The sequence below is a fragment of the Anneissia japonica genome, unplaced genomic scaffold, assembly GCF_011630105.1.
Source record: "Anneissia japonica isolate Jap-2015-1 unplaced genomic scaffold, ASM1163010v1 scaffold24788_len87353_cov107, whole genome shotgun sequence".
NCBI lineage: Eukaryota > Metazoa > Echinodermata > Crinoidea > Comatulida > Comatulidae > Anneissia > Anneissia japonica.
The window spans coordinates 1-20,616 of NW_022721127.1; the positions used below are offsets into that span (position 1 = coordinate 1).

General features: G+C 33.9%; 1 protein-coding gene across 2 annotated transcripts in view; it reads left to right on the forward strand.

The window, feature by feature from the left end:
• The first annotated feature begins 141 nt into the window (after positions 1 to 141).
• The window catches only part of LOC117111465 (pre-mRNA-processing factor 17-like), a 30,691-nt gene continuing 10,216 nt past the window's right edge, over positions 142 to 20,616 (forward strand). Inside the window, exons 1-4 of one of the 2 annotated variants that reach the window (XM_033254388.1) lie at positions 142 to 624; positions 1,438 to 1,586; positions 2,915 to 3,031; positions 6,881 to 7,079. In XM_033254388.1, the coding sequence (XP_033110279.1) occupies positions 3,008 to 3,031; positions 6,881 to 7,079 (223 nt within the window). In that variant the 5' untranslated portion in view covers positions 142 to 624; positions 1,438 to 1,586; positions 2,915 to 3,007. The remainder of the gene's footprint in view (positions 625 to 1,437; positions 1,587 to 2,914; positions 3,032 to 6,880; positions 7,080 to 20,616) is intronic. The other variant, XM_033254387.1, reaches the window with a different exon arrangement.

A 20,616-nucleotide genomic window follows, 5' to 3' on the forward strand; every position in this document is an offset into this window, starting at 1 on the left:
GGTCTCCTGGTAGTTCTGTGTTTGGTACCACCTTAAAGGTTATTAACCAGGAGGACATTATCACAGTCATTAAGAGGATGATGATAGTAATGGAGTGGTTGTGTAGATGATGATTGATAATTACAGAAATAGTAATAAGCAATAACTTATGATCAGTTATAGTATACAGTATATGTTGCCAAAGCCAGAAGTGATCGCAAAATTGATGTTGATTTTTGAAATGAAGACACTGAATATTACAATGAGGGTGGTGGTAATGATGATAATAATGTATGATGATTATAATAGTTGGGACATGAAAGTTCTAAAGAAGATTCAGCTATCTTAATGGTCAACATATCTTTTCTGAATGTCTATTCTGCAATGCTTTTATCACTTCAATGTTTATCACTCTTTTACACTTCCTCAGTCAAAGATGCGTACGATTATCAAGACCGCTCCTTCCTACATATTCCAATGGATCTTGACGTCGACCTCAAGTCAGAGGACCCACCCGAGAAATGTTACCTGCCGAAGAAGCTCCTGCACACCTGGACGGGACATACGAAAGGTTTTGCAGCTATTAGGCTTTTTCCAAAGTCAGGTAATTTGTTGTTATCATGCGGAATGGACAGTAAATTAAAAGTAAGAATTGTGTTCAAAATAATTCTTCATTCTTCTATTTAATAATAATTATCTTGCCTGGGAATAAAAGCATATATAATATATTTTAGTTAATGAGTTTTGTATATTATAAGAATGACACAAACCTAAGTACAGTAATTGAATCCCTTCCTTTTTTTGTATTTTCCTATCTCTTGTGTTCTTCCTTTTAAGCCACTTTCAAACAGCTACCATCTTGATGAAAAGGCCCAAACTAACTGCAGCAGCAGCAATATTGAGGTTACACATTCAACCATGGACCTAGTAATATTCCTGCAATATTTCCGTTTTGGGGTGTGTCTGAAACAAAAGCAGGTCACATTCCAATAATCTTACTTATCAACAATTTTGTAGAAATAATAAACATTAATACACGCCTTTACTCTGTGACGACTATAAAGTTTAACTAATGGCTCTCACAGTGTGCGTGATCCATTGAGAAAGGCGTTATATTATGTCAATATTACCGCGATATTTGGTTGGACAAATGGGCCATGTCGTTAGGTGTACTAGTGTTATTACTGCAATAATTGTCTGCTGTTTTACTGTCTTTTTCAAATATTGACCTCTTGATTTTAAACACTTTTGAACCAACACTTGACATGTCTCCACTTCTTAACCCATCTTCATCTCTTGGTCTTTCCTTACCCTTTGACCTTCCTCCAGTTTTAAACCATTTTTAACATATCCCCACACACTGTATAATCTAACCCTGCTTCTTCCCCCCTCCCCCCTTACTGGTGTCTGACTATTTCCCATCCCTCATTCTAAACTTGTTTTGGTTTCTGTTGCCAGTTGTGGGGAAGTGTATAACAAGAGGCGTGTCATCTGCACATATCTAGGTCACAAGCCGGCTGTCCATGATGCATCCTTCAATATAGTGGTGATAAGTTTATCAGCTCAGGCTACGACAGATACATGAAAATTTGGGATACAGAAAATGGTTAGAATAAATTACATATCATTTGTCTTAATGTCACTGGAGGCCAAAGCATCCATGAAAAATGTGACCTAAGATTCATTAAAGGGCTGTAAACTCGCACCGTCCTGTATTAAGAAACAAGCCTCAATAGCCAAAATAGGCTGTAGAACATGAATTTTGTACGAATTGGTTTTCTGTATAATAAATGAAGTATAAGTATCAATCTTACTATTCGTGAAGTTTGACTTTAAAATTCCAACTGTCAAAAGTGAAATTTAGCCATTTTCGGATGGGAGTTAATAGTGAAAAATGAATAGTAACCTCTCAAAACTTGATTTAAGAAAGTTGATAAGAATGATAATTATTCAAACGGTCATAACTTTGCTTCTAGACACCCGATTGAGTTAATTTTAAATGATATGTTTTATGCTAATATAACAAAAACTCATTTGAGGATGAGTTAACAGCCCTTTATGATCTTGGGTCACAAATGTGAGCTGTTGTGACAAAGTGAATCTTGTATAAAAGAACGATTGAGTTAATATATATAGATAAATGAGTATATTGACTTTATTTTGGTTTTTGAATCAGATTCCGTTCCTAGCTTGAACAACAACTGAAGTAAACTCAATTTTCAAATTCAGAAGTCTGAAAACATACTTGGAAGAAAAAATTCCCATTTGGCCAAAAAAAAAAAAAAAAAAAAAAATTTTGTGTTGGCCACGTTTTGGAAAAATAAAAAAAATTGGTAGGTCGGTAGGATAACTTTTTTTTTACCCCCAAAAATGTGTTTACGCTTAAAAAGTAGAAAATACACAAATAATACAACAATTTTGGATTCGCATTGCATACCATGCACCATAATAGGCTAGGCCTTGGCCCCTTATCCCACTCCAAGGCTATTCCAACCATATAAGCTCATGGAAAAACGGTATTGTTCCTTGTAGTCAAAAAAAAAAAAATTTTTTTAAATGCCGACCCTGAATTTCGTAAAATTTGGGTTGGTCAGGCGTGGCCAACACAATTTTTTTTTTATTTGGCCTTAAAGATTAACAACTTATAAATATTGTGTTCGTTTTCCTATCAATTCTAAAAAAGAACTTTACAAAATGTGCCTCAAATACTTTCAACTAATGTTATCAACTCAGAACATTTGTTATAGTGAAATATAAATATTAAACTTATTAGAAACATTGAAACCCATTTTGTCTTAAATATGACTTCAAGCATATTTTCTTGCATATCTTAACCTGGCTTACAACAAGACTCATTTTGTCACGATATCTCACTAATTTTATTCATTTACCAATATAAACAAATTTTAAAGTATTATATTTTAATTATTTCAAGTTAATGTATATCAAGATTTACAAACAATAAAGTTCCTTATATTGTGTGAAGTTCAGCCCATATGAAGACAAACAACACATTTTTGTAGCAGGCATGGCAGACAAGAAAATTGTACAGGTATGGATTTTATTACTTTTATAATAATAATATATATTAATGCTTGCGGTACAAAACGTAGTTTGTTCTTAAAAGAACTGTTGTTGTTTGTTGAGAATATCTTGACGTTTTAATTGAGTTGTTCCAATCGTCTTCAAGAGAATAATATCTGCAGAAATCCCAAAACAGTAAATACTTAAAGGACTTGTGAAATATAGCCAGAACAATATATGTAGATAAATTAAACTGTTAGTAATATGTTGAATCTCTTTACTTTAAAAAAATCACGCTTTTCATACTGTTTTAGGGCAATTAAAAGAGACTATATTATAGCATCGCTCAGTTGGCTCAGATATTCATAGAAACAATAATATGTTAATTAGGTGATGACGTCATTCCTACCGAACCAAAACGTAAACAAGCACATTGACACTTGACGCGCCACACACAAAACACGGCTGAAGTTCGTTGTTCCGTCTCTCAGATACAAGACAAAGAGAATTGCTGAAACTCCTACAGCCCTGCCTTATTACGTTGGTCTTTGGATGTAAGCATAATTTGAAGACCACAAACATCTAAGTTTCTTAAGTTTTCCGAAGTAAAAATTGGTGAAGAAGATGTAGGCCCCTAGGCCTAGGCGGCTAATTGGGAGCCCACTCAACAAAGCACTTCATTCATTCACATGTTTTGTAATTATTTCACATTGACTGCTAGGCCTACCTGTGAGAGACCCAGATTTGTTATCGTCTTTAGGATACAAGAAAAATTATATAAGGAAGCTAAAAACAAATGCAGTGCCTAGTATTTTAATTCAATAAACAACACTTCCACCCGAGATACGTGGGGCTTATCAAAAGGAATGAAAAAGGAGATAAGTTGAGTGATTAGTAGAGTAGGACCACCTAGGCTACTGTAAGGCTACATATGATAATGATGGGAATCCATAATGATAGTTTACACCTTGGCTGTCGATGTCTAGGCCTATCATCATCAGTTAAGGAGGAAATATATTTATTAAGTATATTTCCTCCATGCTGCAATGTACTAGCCCAGCCTATTTAGGGCTTGGCCTAGGCTAGAACTTTTGTCAGAGTGCTGCCTTTTAATTTTCTTTTTATAAAGCTTGGAGAAATAGTTATGTGGTGGTTTTTTCCGCTTTCATCCAATTCTTGGTCAATAATGGCAATTCTCTGAAGCATAGACACTCTTGTTGCACTGTCTCTTATACACATCTAGATGTGTATAAGAGACAGTACTATATCAATCCAGCCCACAAGTTACAGGAAAAAAATCTTGATCTTCTGTTTCTAAACCTCTTTGCAGTAATGATATAATTATATATAAATTTCAATCAATACTGCCCTCAATTGATAGTAACTTTCTACACACAGAGAGCACTTTTGGATGGTAGTTGCTAATTACAACGGGTTCAGCCGAGGGGGAGGGGCTTGTATATGGTAACGTCATGTATAATTATGGCGTCTACCAAAAAAACTCACACTACTTTGTGTGACCAATGTGAATTTAGCAAGGCGCGAGCAGCGAAAGGCTTATCTTAGTTTTCTCTTGTGCTGCTGCTACAGGCAGGTGAGGGACGATCAAGTCCATTTTCAGAAGATTGGCCTAAGTAGTATGGACGTTCGTTGGTCTACGCTCCCTCTAACTAAGTCTGGGCTAGGTTGGACCATGAGTTCTTTTCAGTAGTCTGAGGCCTAGTCTAGATTGTGCGTCCAGCAACCCGCAGCAGTCTGTCTAGGCCTATGCCTCATTTACGTGAAGTTAGGCCTATGTAGAATCTGCTGTAAGACCCTGGCATAGGCTACTGAAGATTCTGCACTGAATAGGTGTATAAATCATAACATATATACAATACAAATATACACAACATTGGAAAGTTAATATATTTACTTAAATTACATATATAAACATTCGGTTCTCTTTTTCTGGAATATCCGGCAATATTGTTTCAAAGCAGTGAACACTAAAAACAAATCTTAACTTCAGCAGTCATGTTGTGAAAGTTGTAATTTTAATTATTAGGCCCATTTTCTCTTCCAGTAAGATAATTTGTTCTTAGGATTAAGATTGGAAAATCCATAGACTAAGTAGTACAGGTGTGGCACCAGGATTTGCCCAGGGTCCAAGGTTCCCGATGAGGGGGGGGGGGGCGATGTCCCCCACGAAATTGTGGGCCTAGTCCGGCTTTCCTCAATATCCGTTGAAAGTGTTCCACAGGGCTTACTAGCTAGGTGAAACGGAAAGCCAAAAACAATGGCATCTTAGGTTTGATAAAACATGGACAACCAAATATCGCTGATGACAAGTTCACTATATTGATGTATTTTATCATGTTTCTGAAAATTCTATAGCTTTTTTGATCTGTCTGGAATGCCAGGTGGCTATCAGTTGAATTGAATTTATACAGCATTATTAAAAAGCAAAACATTACAAACATCAGACATTAAAAACAGCAATTTAGCAATTTACATCGAGATAAATAAAGGCCCGTTGCGGAAGTTTAAAATAGCAATATAAAATATTTATTAAAAATTTTAAAAAAGGTATTAATTAATCGTTTTTTTCTTATATACACCTTTCGAACAGAATGATTGGGATGCCTTGACAACCCATTAAAGTCCAAGAGGACTTACTTCCGAGGGGTCGTAAAAACCATCACCTAATAGAAGAATGTATATAAATAAGTCAATTAAAAAATAAAATAATTAAATTGATATAAAGTTAATACGTCAAATTTTAAAGCTAAAAATACAAAACCTGGGCATTTTCTCTATTGAGTAAGTGAGGAACTGATAGTTCAGACTATCAGTTCACAATAATGTCATGTACTCTCAGCTATTGTTTAGTTTTCAACCAATCACTAGCAAGTCTCACTCACCAAAACATATTATATGTATTTACTGTTTTGGGATTTCTGCAGATATTATTAACCGCAAACATTAATATATATTATTATTACTTCGCCATGCAAACCTTCAAACAATATTTTATAATAATATTTGTCATTAATTAGGATTACTGCATTACTGAGTACGTATCATTATCTTGCTTTCAACATTATCTTTAATGTATTATTAGCTCTGGGCAATTATTTTCATTTGTTATTAACATGAAAAATTGTAAGGCTTAAAATATTAACTACAGTACTTTCATATTGGAGTAGTTAGATTTGAACCAGAGCTTCCTGTGCTGAAGACCCCTGTTCACATCAGGCAGTGCCTAGTGTCGATTTAAACATTTTAAGTAATTGATAATATCACTTCGTAAATACAAGGAAGCGCTACAGTCAACAAGTGACAAATAGTAATTAATATAAACAATGAATGTTTCTTTCAGAAATACAGTACTGCAGGAAATCAGTAAATTACAATTTACGACCGTAGATGCTGCTGACGCTGCACTATTGTAAATTGTATATATTTTAAATTGTAAATATTGTAAATACATTGTACTAAATATTGTAAATCTATACTTATGGAACCTTAGATGGGTGGAAATGATTTACAGTAATACAATATATACATTATTTACAATTTTTACAATTTATGATTATTTAAAAATAATGTCTGTAAATTTTATTATTTAATTTCTCTCTTTTTTATAATTTTGAAAAATTAAAGTGGCGGGGAGCAGTAGCTGGGCTGGCTGGGACCCCCCACCCCCTTCAATCTGCCATTGGGTTGAGTACATTGGGTAATTTGTGGTATAGACCCATGAGGGTATTTAGCAGCCAGCCACTGTACAGCATTATCTCATTGGGTTAAACAGGCAGTACATAGGGATTGAGACAACCCCCTTTTATTTAAATGGTAGTACTGTATATCGTCTTCCATCTACATCTCATATTCACAGTGGGATACACGAGCAAATGAAATAGTGCAGGAGTACAACTGGCATCTTGGTGCGGTCAACACGATCACCTTTATTGACCAGAATCGCCGTTTTGTGACGACATCGGACGACAAAAGCATCCGGCTTTGGGAATGGATCCCGGTGGATTTCAAATACACTAACATGTATCCAATGCCTAGTGTGACACTCAGTCCCAATGGTAAGTTATAATGTTGTGTAACTTATAGTTGATTACTTCTCGTCACTGAACACCAATGCAGCAATGGCAGTGCCAGTGGGATAGGAGGGGGAGGGGCCTAACCCCTTGGATATGTTGACAAAAGTCCCCTATCTGCCATGACTTGTCTGAGACCAGATTCCTCGACCCTACCATTGTTTTACTGCTGGACCTTGCTAGCCTACAGTATGCTAGAAATTTCTCCAATATCATTTCTTCCCTCCAATTTTCCTTCCCGCAAATTTTGACACCACTACTGGGTTGAGTGAGATATGGACCCATAACTATCCGTATTAAGAGCCACAGTACAGGGAGGTTTTCATGGTGTCTGAGCACAACCCATGTTTGTTCAAACAGTAGGATATGATATTTCTATATAGCAATCCCCCCCCCCCCCCACCACTCCACCCTTATTTTTAAAATCCAGGATACACCACTGTGAAAGGGGCAGTACATAGGGAGACAATCCTCTGCTCTTTTGAACTGGGCACTGTACTGGGTTCTTGAACTTACACATGGGCTACAGTATGTTGTTCACCTGGTCTGGAAAAATGGTATGAAATTGTATTTTAGTTTGAACAGTTAAAACTGTTTATGGGAATATAAAAACAAAATCTCCATGGTTCTGGGCATACACAATTATTACTACTGAACTTGTATTTCTTTTTTGCCTATATTGCCATCTGTCATTACTTTTTCTTGCAGTTAAATGTCCAATCCATCAAAACATTTATACGTTTTATTTAATTTATAAATATAGGTAAATGGTTGTGGTTCCAGTCATTTCGATATTAATATCAGGTAATAATGAGGCGGCCCTCTGAGACTAACTTAAAGGATGTAATTTATTTACCACAAAGTTTCGCTGGCAGTTGATGCCAGCTTTTCTGCCATGATTCGGAAGAACGCATTATAAGCCAAAATCATAGTTTTAAGATACTGAGCAAAATGCATTTCTTGTTAGCCTTTTGTTATGGAAATGAATTATATTGAATTTTTGTGTAAATGTACTAACTACACAACAGAAAAAACATACTGAAGTACTTTATTTATATATTTTTTTCTATAACCCAGTCAAAATGGTCATAATGTGCTTTTCCAAATTAAAACAAAAGCCAATGAAGCATGAAAAATCTGATGTAGGCATTATATCCATTTTTGCCAGCAGAATGCATGCATTATTCTTTACTTAAGGACTAATAAAAATAACAAATTAAAGTGAATTTTTACCAGGACATTAGAGGTTTAAATTCCATTATGTTTAATTAACTTAAAACAAAATAAAATAGAAAGTTTCTTAAGGGTTTTTGTTTATATTATTTAGCAACATTATCGCATTCACTCTCATAAAATATTTACACAATGTGTCTGATCTGATTTAGTAAATGTTGTATTTCCCCTAAAGTATGGTATGGTACATGTAGAATTTAAATTAAATTCTATCATTAACCACTACAGAAAGAACAAGCAACAACACTGTTAGTATGTTTTTACAACATAAAAAATCAGTTTATTTAAATTCACTATGAAGAATACCCGCTTTTCAATTAAATAAACAAAAAATAAATACCCAACTATTAAACACACTTCTTCAGGCCCTTTTATAAATTTCTGTTTCCTTAAATTATAAGAAAGTGTACTTATTTAAATATAGCTAAAATATTTTAAATGTAAATTTAGCATAGGTATTATATCTAAATTCCAAGCATTGGTTTAATTGTAAAGTCTAAGTAAAACATTTTTAAGTTTAATATGTATGTATTTTATTTTGTTTGTTGAATGGTCTTAGTTATAATAATAATTATTAATATTACAGACTAAAATTTACATTATGGTCACAATTTGGTGACGGTCATATTGCAACTTTATTCTTTAAAAGATGAAGAACAATGCATTCTTCTTTTATTAATTGTATTCTGATCAAAAACAAACTTTTATACCCTATTATGCCCTTCCACCAGCTAGGGAACTAATTAAATATGCATCATTGTCTTCTGTGATTGGTTGATTGCTCACTCTTTAATGCATGGTGGATATAATGCACTCTTCCGGATTTTTTTGCTTTGGTGGATGGATATAATGCGTAACTCTCATATTAATTTCATATTTATAAACATTTTTGGGGGTATATGATCAGTTCACATGATAGATTACATCCATAGGATGCCCCTAAGCCAAAAATCTCAAAATTCTCAAAAATGGATATAATGCGTTTTTCCAAATCACGGCAGTTTTATTCTGACTAACATGGCTATACTACTACCAGGGCTTGATTTTTGACTAGCTGGACGTACAATGGTTAGTAAAAACTGCTCGGGGCTAGTCAACTTCCCTTCTTTTTGCCCGGTGGGCTAGTGAACAAGGCCTACAGTACTGCCGAAACTATTGCAATTTTTCATGCGCGCAGGCTTCGTAGATACATGTAGCCCGATATAAACAATCTAAGCAAGCCTATGAAGCAAAAGTATGTTAATTATTTGTATGTGCAAAAAGACTGCTGTAGCTTATGGAGCTGTTTTTTAAATAAGAAAAAAGTACACTTGATTTGATGGGAGTCCTTGATAGTCCTTTCACAGTATCGCTAACAAGCACTAGATCATCGGCGTTAAAGAAGACAGAACTTATGATAACAATCTCCAAATTGGATCTTTTGTTTTACTTGATTAAGAAGGTTGCTTATGCCATTAATATACATAATAAAAAAGTAAAGATGAAAGCGGAGAACCTTGTTGTACTCCAATCAATCAATCAATCGAATGAGGTACTCAGTTTGTTGTCAATTTTTACATGAGCTGTTAAATTTTGGTATAACGAATTTATAATGGTTAACATTCTACCAGCCACGCCAATCTGTCTCAATTTATAAATCAGTAATACATGATTTATGGAATCAAAGGAGCGTTTAAGGTCGACAAAACATGCAAAGACTCTACCACGTTTTCTATTTAAGTATCTAGAAATAATAGTATCCAAAATAAATACATTATCAGATGTTCGATACCATTTTCAAAAACCTGCTTGTTCCTCAAACAAAATATTATCATCTTCTGTAAATTTTGCTAATCTTGTGTTGAGAATTTGTAAGATAATTTTGTCTAATATTGGAATTAAGGTGATGCCATGTCATTTTCTGGATTGTTCTTTTCCCCTTTCTTAAAATCCATTGTAGCCCATTGTTTAGGGAAGTTACCTAGGTTAAATATAGCCTTAGGTGCGTTTAATAAAAATTCAAAATTCATACCGTCAATCCCCAGAGCCTTTACCGGTTTTCTGAGTATCAAATGCTCTTTTAATTTCATCTAGTGTAATGTTTTCGTTTAATGTGTCATTATTATCGTGTTCGATAGGTGGAAACTCATTCAGCTCATTATTAGGCTCTGTATGTCTGCATTGGTTACTAGAAATTTGACAGATCAAATTTTCCTGTAATGCAATAGGAACTAAAAAGGAAAATTTGATCTGTCGTTCCAAAATACTGTAAAATGAAAATACTGTATACCTAGCTAGGCCTAGGCCCTAGGCCTATGAAAATTTTTCAAAGAAATTTGCTAAAAATATTACTGTTATTTGCCTATCAAATTCTATTACCAATGTGGTCTAAAATCACTATTTTGGGCCATAAAGTCTCCCCCTGAATTTTTTTTAAACCACCACACAAATTTGAGCCAACCATATTTTCTGATTATGTCATTTATGATGACTTAATCAGAAAATATGGTTGGTTAAGTCATGTATCATGCATAGGAATGTTGACACCTGCAATGCTCTGGTTTTGTTTCAAATTCATCCAGAAAGTTTTATCTAGTGCGTAATTAATCTCGTGACGTATATAAGAATATAAATGACTAATTCTATAAAAAAGTATTTATCATACATGTATATGGTTTACAAATTGAATTCTTAATAATTATCATTAATTTACATTTACAGTATTTATATTATATAACTGAGATAATAATTTAATTTTTTTTTTCATTCAAATTATTATCTCAGTTATATAATATAAATACTGTAAATGTAAATTAATGATAATTATTAAGAATTCAATTTGTAAACCATATACATGTATGATAAATACTTTTTTATAGAATTAGTCATTTATATTCTTATTTTTACCCATTGTGCAATAATTTTAGAAAGTAATTTTAGAAAACTAAAATATACCTATTAAAACAATTAAACTTTAAGCACAGTGATTACTAAAATAAAATTATTATTATTAAAGGGAAGTATTTAATTGAAAGTGATTTTTAATGTAAGTCATTTTAAAAATTAAAATAAATTTAGAAAACTAAAAAAAATTAAACTTTAAGCACAGTGATTACCTGTCTCTTATACACATCTAGATGTGTATAAGAGACAGCTTTACTACAGCAAATTAAGTAAAGCTAGATAAAAGCAAGACCACCCAACATTGTTCACCCTGTTGCCCACCCACTTTAACAATGGTATATTCCAATTGGGTGGTTTATGTCCTGGGTGGTTTATGTCCTACATTCTTTTAAAGATCACATACTCAGGTATCTGAAAATACCAATAACTTGAATTTTTGCTACAACTTAGCCATTTTGCCACAACATGCCTCAATTGTTGTCTCCTGATCAATTTAGATATTTACATCTTTGTTACTAGGATATTAAAAATACTACATTATTGATCGAACATGTGACTGTATAATAGTCGGTCTGAAAATCAATAATTTATGTGTCCTTTTGGAGATATATTGCCAATAATTACTTTATTCCTTACATTTTAACTGTGAACAAACAAGAAGAATTTAAGATTTTGAACGTCGTATTTTTTTTCTTTAGTAACCTTTTTGTATTGTTTTTTTATTTTTTATAATGTTTCTAATAAATTTTGTGTGTGCATGCGTTTAAATTTCTATAATTCTTTTTTAACCTGTGTTTTGAGATTCATGCACTCTTTATCAAACCATCCGTTTCTTGTGTCTTAAACCTGATTAACCATAAAGTTTGAAAAACCGTTTTTAGCGTAGCTTCAAAATAATTTTTATAATTCGTGAGATCATTACAAAATTCAGTTTAAGATCGTATTAAACCGCAAAAATAAAATTCAGCGAAATACCTAATGCGAAATTGCTAAAATTTAGTACTGTAGTATTATTAAATGATAATTGAGTTGAGACAATCGAATTTGGAGAATATTTTGATTAAAGTCAGTGCAAATTAACTGAGGCATCTGTAAATGTATCCCTTAAAAATGATTAGCATGGCGTATGTAAGTAGTTTCCTTTTTTTACAGTATGCAACTTGTGTGGGTTTCTAAGCACCAATTGTTCCACCAGCTTTTTCATACTCAAAACATTTTATTGGTCATTCTTTGAATCATTAGGAAAGTACGATCACAAAACAATAGTAAAATAAATCAAACAAGTAATGCATTGAAAGGCAGACAAAATTGATATTGATATTGTATTGTGATTTGTTTTGAACAAGTGAAATTTATTCATTGTGTGTCAATGGCTTATGCATGCGTGATCCTTTTCAACGTAAGGCAATGGATTTTTCGTATCAGATTTGGGATCGTCTATTCTTAATAAGGGTTGTAAACGGCCAATATCTACCATAAATTATCGCATACCTTATAATGGAGTTTAGGCCTCTAGAGGCCTATTGTAAATTATTGTTTTCTACATGAAATGAATTACGCCCAAATTTTATCAGATTTTTTAAATTAAAAAATGTCGTTCGTATAAGACAGCCTTCGACTTTTTACTTCTATCTTTTATTAATTACGATATTTTACCCTAGACTAGCCTAGGAAACTCGAACAAGTGCCCGGAAAAACAATTATAAACAATTTTGGTAGGTTATATGAGAATTTCTGGAGCCAAAAAGCTTGTAAAAACAACAAATTACGCGTCCCATTTATGTTGCTCAAAACAAATCATATTGTTACATTGACAATGAAAATATATATAATATAATATATAACTGGGCTTACTTTTGAGGTGTTTTTAGGAGAATCAATTATTTCTTTTTTTTTTACTTTTCAAAAGTGAGGGGGGTAGGGGATGGTTTCCCCCTTAATCCACCCCTGCCTCGATGAGGGTATCAGAAAAAAAATATCTGGTAGGTGACGTTATTTGAAAGGCAAATTAATATTTTTAACACACAAATGTGGTAGTTTGAAAGTTTGCTGAATATCACAAAAGTTGAAAAAAATTATGTAGGCCTAGGCCTATACAGTATTTTCTTTTTAGTTTTGAATGATATTGGGGGTGGGAAGCTAGCGGTGGTTTACTAGACTACAGTATAATTCAAAATTGGCTTGGGCCAAATCGTCTGTCAGCCCAAGTTTTCACTGCAATAATCAAGAACGTACACAATTTAGGCCATAGGCTAGGTTAGCGTTTGCTTGTACACCGTGTAACAGTTACAAAGCGACCCAGGCGGTGCATTATTAAATTATTACACAGATTATTTAAATGTATTTTACGTATTAGACGATAACACAAAATCACTAACTAAATTATTATTAATGATACTAGGATATGCCCATTCTACCACCATCACATTGCATCGGCCCTCGTGTTTTAGTGGAAAAACCCAAGCTAGTGGTACCTTTGTGTTAGTCTACGTCATACAGCCATTTAAAACTTTTTTTTGTATTTTAGGCCTTTGCCAAAATGGCTAAAGCAGTTGATTTTCTTTTTCGCTAATCCAAAATAGTTTTCAAACATGGCCACTTGGAGATCGGTTAGCGTGTGCGCAGTATAATTTTAGATAGGAGGTTAAAAGTCATAAATTTACTGTAAAACTATGATGATGGTTGTATATATTTTACGTATCATTTTAATTGTATTTATTATTTGGGAAATAATTCAACATTATTTGTTGAGAGCAGTTTAGCTCAATCGGCTAATCTGGTGGTAGCCACTGTGTGTGCGCTTAACCGTGGAGATCTGTAGGTTCCCGGTTCAATTCCCATCGCTGCCTCTCCTTGTATTTCAGCTGGAGGGCTGAAATAAAAGTTACAATAGCGCACCATCTTTCGGATAAGATGTTTAAGCCGTTGGTCCTGTGTAAATTTATGGCCCATGTGCACGTTAAAGAACGTAGGGGATTGTCTCCCGGTGTACTGCCCAATCACCACCAGAAGGACCCCACTAGAAATAAGTCTTCTTCTAGACTTTCGTGGGCTATCCTTGCTGTTTACACCGAATACATCTAATCCAATCCAATTTATATTTTGTAGTTTATTTATAAAGTTTCTTTTAATTTCAGTTTTGTATTATTAAAACATTAAACAATGCAATCATAAATTCATTAATTTTTTTTTAAGAATGCCTCTAATTTGGTACAATATTAAACTGTTTTTTTATCGTTTTCTGGTTCCTCAGTGCAGCTGGTAAATTGCCAAATTATGATTGAAATCCACCCACCCTCATATAACACCCTTTGCACGACCCTTAAAATATACTACTCGTTACTCTAAAACATTTTCTGTATGCAACATGTGAATGTTAGATTTAAACTACTAGTAAGCTGGTGCAATGGTAATTTGCAAATTTATTTTTTTTTTTTTCTTAAAAAAAATAAGACCAACAGATGTATAAAGCTTGATGAAAAATACACAAGGTCTGTAAATATTTACAAAATTGCAGAAACTGAAGTGTGCTGATGTAGTTTTCTCCCAAATCCAGATATTCTGGCATTATTTGTTGGAGTACAATATTAAAATATTTCAATTCAAAATGCTGTAATCCTTCACTATTGTTCAGATATTCCTCATTAAAGAAAAGAGTGTGGTAATAATCAATATCAGAGCTTTTGATAGAACGCATTATAAAAATCTTACTATAAATGTTTTATAGAGAGAACACAATGTATAGCAGGATACATTGATATCGAGCAACTTTACTAAATTATATATTAAGATACTTGAATAGAATAGGAGGGTGCTCAATACAGTATGTAGTTAATAATATATAACCAACAGACCACAACAACAAGGCTTTGTCCTTCCTCCCATACTTTTTTCTATCTGTGACTATTATTAGTAGTTAGGTGATTTCCGTTATATCAAGCATCAAGATTGTAATTTCATATTTCATTGTTAGGAATATGACAATAATCTTATAAACTATATCATGGCCGGCGGAAAATATATAATGTCCATGGAGATTTTTGTATGATCGGAAAGAAATGCAAGAAAAGAAAGACGGAGGAGAGGGAGGAGAAAGCTCATTTCCCGCCATCTAGGAATCAACATTTTCTTGGGGGAGGAACCCTAACCCCTTTTTATTTTTGGGGCTCATCAATTCATGGAAAAAAGAATACGTATGCAACGTATGTATACCGGTACACACATAAGGCATATTTACTGTCATAAGAATGAGAAAAATTGACCTGACCGTTTTCAAAAGGGGAAAACCTTGAATTTTGAACAACATAAAAGTTATTAAAAGACACTTCAGAAGTCTGGAAAGCTCATTTCCCACCATTTAGAAATTAACATTTTCCCGAGGAGAACCTGAATCCCCCTTTCTCTTTGGGGTTGATTGTTCCCCTTTTCTCTTTGGTGTTCATTGATTCACCCTTCTCCCCCCCCCCCCTCCCACTTTTCTCTTTGGGGTTCATTAATTCATGGAATTGTTTTCAAGAGGGGAAAATCTTGAAATTTGAAGAACTTAAAAAAATTTCAATGAATGACCCCTCATTTTAAAGATCACATACTCAGGTATCTGAAAATACCAATAACTTGAATTTTTGCTACAACTTAGCCATTTTGCCACAACATGCCTCAATTGTTGTCTCCTGATCAATTTAGATATTTACATCTTTGTTACTAGGATATTAAAAATACTACATTATTGATTGAACATGTGACTGTATAATAGTCGGTCTGAAAATCAATAATTTATGTGTCCTTTTGGAGATATATTGCCAATAATTACTTTATTCCTTACATTTTAACTGTGAACAAACAAGAAGAATTTCAAACCATGTTCTCACTGTGTTTGACAATAAAAGTTGAATTGAATTGAATTGAATTCCAAGGTAGCTTTTTAGGTTGCAATTTTAGTGTTGTTTTTGCACTACATAAATAGTCAATGTACTTGGCTATCATTTTAATATTCAAGTAGGATCCTCCTCTTCCACAAAATTGCTTGATAACAACAAAGAGTATAAAGGGCAAGAGAGCCTTGTACACAGCCAGCAGCCAAGGGAGAATGCCTATTACCATCTGTATGCTCCTTATTACCCATGAACAAATTCTAAAATATCAAGAAATTATGTGTTTAAAGTAGTTAGCCACGTGAGGGTATTTGATTTTTAGTGGCATATAGGCCAACACGAATTATTTGAGACGTGTGTAGCCAACCTATTTTACCACGACTCAAAATGAGTTAAATCAGGGGTGGCCATAGAAATTGATTAGATGGCCAAAGTACATTTTTGATTTAACAAGGGCCACACCCAAACTTGTATGTTTCCAGTGCATCTAAAACCTTCATGCACTGCTTTTATACTGCTATCAAGGCCGCAGGAAGCGGTCCGGCTGGTCAGGTTTTGGCAGACCAATATTTCACCATTCGATATTGTTTGTTTGCTAAAATTGTCCTTTTTGCCTGACTTGCATGACTCTCAAGCCACATAAGCGTAATATACTGTACTGTAGGCTTATCGAATATATTCATTAGATTGACTACTAATCTAAATTAGAGACTCTATTCGTGTAAAAGTGCTTGAACAATCCACATAATATTATCTATTACAGCTTGAGGATGTATACCGAAATACATACATAAACCATTAATAATAATTTATTAAATTGACTATTAATCTAAATTAGAGATTCTATTCATGTAAAAGTACATGACCAATCCACATACTTCTCAGGCATAGATAAGATCTGTGGAGACAATAAATTATGAGCTTGGATCTTGACATGAATATAATTGCCTAAGTGTTAACGTATATTGCTGCGAAGGGACAGTCTTAAATTAAGCAATGATAAGGATGATATTGATGATATTAATAATAATAAAGATACTCACTGTATATATCTACACGGGTATGCAGTTTCCTCAATTATCGTTGTTGCGGGGGGAGGGGTCGTTTCAGCTTGCTGACTCAATTTCATTAACATTTTAATGCTTCAGTGAACATGACCACACAAACCTAATTAACAAGAGAGCTGCAAAGTGCTGCATGTACTGCAGTGTACTTTGGTACACAAAGTACGATAGTGTTGGGATCACCCCTAATAGCTTTAGAAATGTTTCAAAAGTATTAATTAGCGCCAAGCCTGCTGTGGAACTATTAAAGGTATACATAAAGTTTCCTAAAGAATCTTTTGAGAGTGGTTTAAATTTACATGAGGGTGATTTAACTAGTTTGTTGTTAGGAAAATTAAAAACTAAGCACTTCGCTGAGGTATTGTTCCTGCTTCTTGTGCTGAAGACCCCAGTTGAATTGATTGCTTGGCTCCTCGAATAACCCTCAAATTGAGAGTGGCACTGTACTGCGGCTGCCGCGGGTCCTCAGGGGCCCAGCCCAGAATTCCAATTTCTGATTTGAATGAGGAGCAATATATAATAATTATTGTTATTATCTCTGCCAGGAGATAAAGTATGTTTACATCAGTCATGTAAGATTGTGTGGGTGTGTAACGTTTTGGTGTTTTTGTGTGCGACATATCTCAAAAATGGCTGCACAGAGTTAAACCAGTATGTTAAGCCAGAAGATGTAAGGAATTGGCAGGTGTAAAACTGATACAATAAAAGGCGTTCAAAAAATGAAGCAGTTAAATGAAGTGATTATACAGTATTTTGGTGTCAATATTAGGACCATTCAAAGCAAAATGTTGCAGATCAGATAGCTCAAAAACAAATCAACTCATCTAAATGAAACTTTCGTGTTATAAGTGTAATTTTTTTTAAAGTAGATTGTTGTTGGTAGTTGGAAAGTAGAAACATATTTTGGAGGAATTATTTTATATATTAAGGGAATGGCGGTGGGCTGAGTACAGTACAACATTAAATAGAATGAGTTGCTTCAATTTAGACTTGTTTATCAGTCATTTTTGCCTCAAATAAATGCCTTGTGGGGGTTTGCGATTATTCAAGGGAGGCATTTATTCCAAATGTGGCTCGGGAGGGGGCCTTTTATTCAAAGCGCGTGGGCATGTATGTTCGAGTCCTATTAAGTATATGTACTGTGACTATCACAAGTGACAGAAAACAAGGGTTGACTTTCTGGAACATACATATATTTTATTTGAGCACATATATTCTGGTCGTCCCTGCAACCTTCTTCAATGTGTACTGAACATACAAAAGATCTTGCATAGTACATTTTGGCATATATATAGCATCAAGAAAAAAGTATGTAGTTAGATAACTAATAGTTTATGTGTGATCAGATAGCTGATACAAATTGTTTGGCCTAAATACAAATATAAATTGTTTGGTCGCTTGATATACTGTACTTAAAAATATAGTTGATTAAAATAAACAGTAGTCAACCAATCAGATAATAATAACAATAATAAAAATAATAATGGCGGCTATTTTAATATAATTTCTATTACTATGTATTAAAATAGCAACCATAATTATTTTAAACTTGTAACATACATGCTTGAGTCATGTGACAATCGCAGCATGTAGGTCCGACTTTTCACCCCCTAAAATGTTACCTTTACCCTCACTTGCACCTGTCTCTTATACACATCTTAAAACTGATACAATAGATGCTGGTGCTGCCACTGGTTAGCAGATTGAACTTTTTTTTAGGATCTTCATAAAATGATTTGATAATCATGAGTGATAATGAGTACCAGTACCAAACATGCTTAAAACCTGACAAAGATTCTAGATGCTCCACTTTTCCTCAAAAGTTAGAGCATGAAATACACAATACAAAACAGTTGATATTAGTTGATAGAAATCAAATGCACCGTAACATTAGATCACATTATAGGCTTTAATTTGGTCTTTGAATGGCTTCACTAGGATATGTAGATCCAGAGATGTGAGCATTTAAATATTATGTGTAAAAGAACCACATTTTGAGAAAATCGGCCTCCAAGATAAACTAACCTGTACAAATAATAGGACTAGAATTACAGAATATGCGCAAAAACACTGTTTTAGTAAGAAAATTCACTTAAAAAGTATACAATCATTAAATATAAATATCAAGTTATCAAAAAACATTAAAATCAAAATTGTGTAAAAATTTTGACTTTGGCCTATTTTGGTGATTATCTCAAAATGATTTCACCAATGATGCGTCTCATTTCGTGGTGAGACCTCACATATATATATATATGATATTGAAGGTAGTTAGCGGTTAACACTGTTGAATAAGTATAATATAAATGATCACAGTTACATATACTGTGTTTAGTGTTTAATAAGGACATGATGGAGCATTGTAGGCTACCCTGTAGCTTTCAACGAATAAAGTCCTATAAAAGGTCATTGTGTAATAAAATTCCTCAGACAGAATTTGGACCTGTGACCTCTCGCTGACAAGGCGAGCGTCATAACCATTAGACAACAAAGGCTTCATGGTTGAACAGGTCCAAATAACCGTCAGGAACATTGTATTACACAATGCTACGCCTCAAGAGGGTGTTCGGCCAGATAAATCTGGCAATATATATTATATATTATATATGACATTGAAGGAAGCTAGCCGTTAACACTGTTGAATAAATATAATATATAAATGATCAAAGGTACATATACCCTGTAGCTTTTCAACGAATAAAGTCCTATAAAAATGCATTGTGTATTCTAAAATGCCTCAGACAGGATTCAAACCTGCGACCTATCGCTGACAAGGCGAGCGTCATAACCAGGGACGTAGCCAGGATTTTGAAAGGGGGGAGCCGTTATGCGAATTACGTAGGACCCCGGCGGGGTCAAGGGGCGAATCTCCCTGTGAAGTAGCGCACTCTGAACGTTTGAGAGGATAAAGTGAAAATTCCAATAGAAGCATTATAAGTAAAGCGCAAAAAATAATTATATAATAAATCAACAGTGGCAAATCCAGGAATTCGAAGGAGAGGTGAACCAGGGAGGGACATTCACAGGCTGAGGATTAGGGCATATATAGATGGCCGGAAATTACACTCTCGCACTTCAATTTGAATACATTTTTCTTTTTTTTTCCCTTAAAAAATTAAGTTGGGGGGGGGGAAAGGGGCCTTCTTGAATCCACCTCTACTCAAAACATTCTTTATCCAGAATAGTCATAATCACGAAAAATGGACATGAAAAACCAGATCACATCCTAAAAACAAACAGCAGTCACTAAGACATACATGTGGAGCCGACTCAATGGAGTTTAATGTGACTTTATGGATTTAAGATTTTTAAAAATCACGCTTAGGCCTATGTGTTCTATTAGGCCTGTGATGCATATTTACATGTTTTAGAAGTATTCATTTTGAGTGATCCCAGGAAAAAATTTGCATTGGCTCAAGAATAAGCTTTAAAATTTTAACACTGTGTACAAAGGGGGGGAGCCGCGGCTCC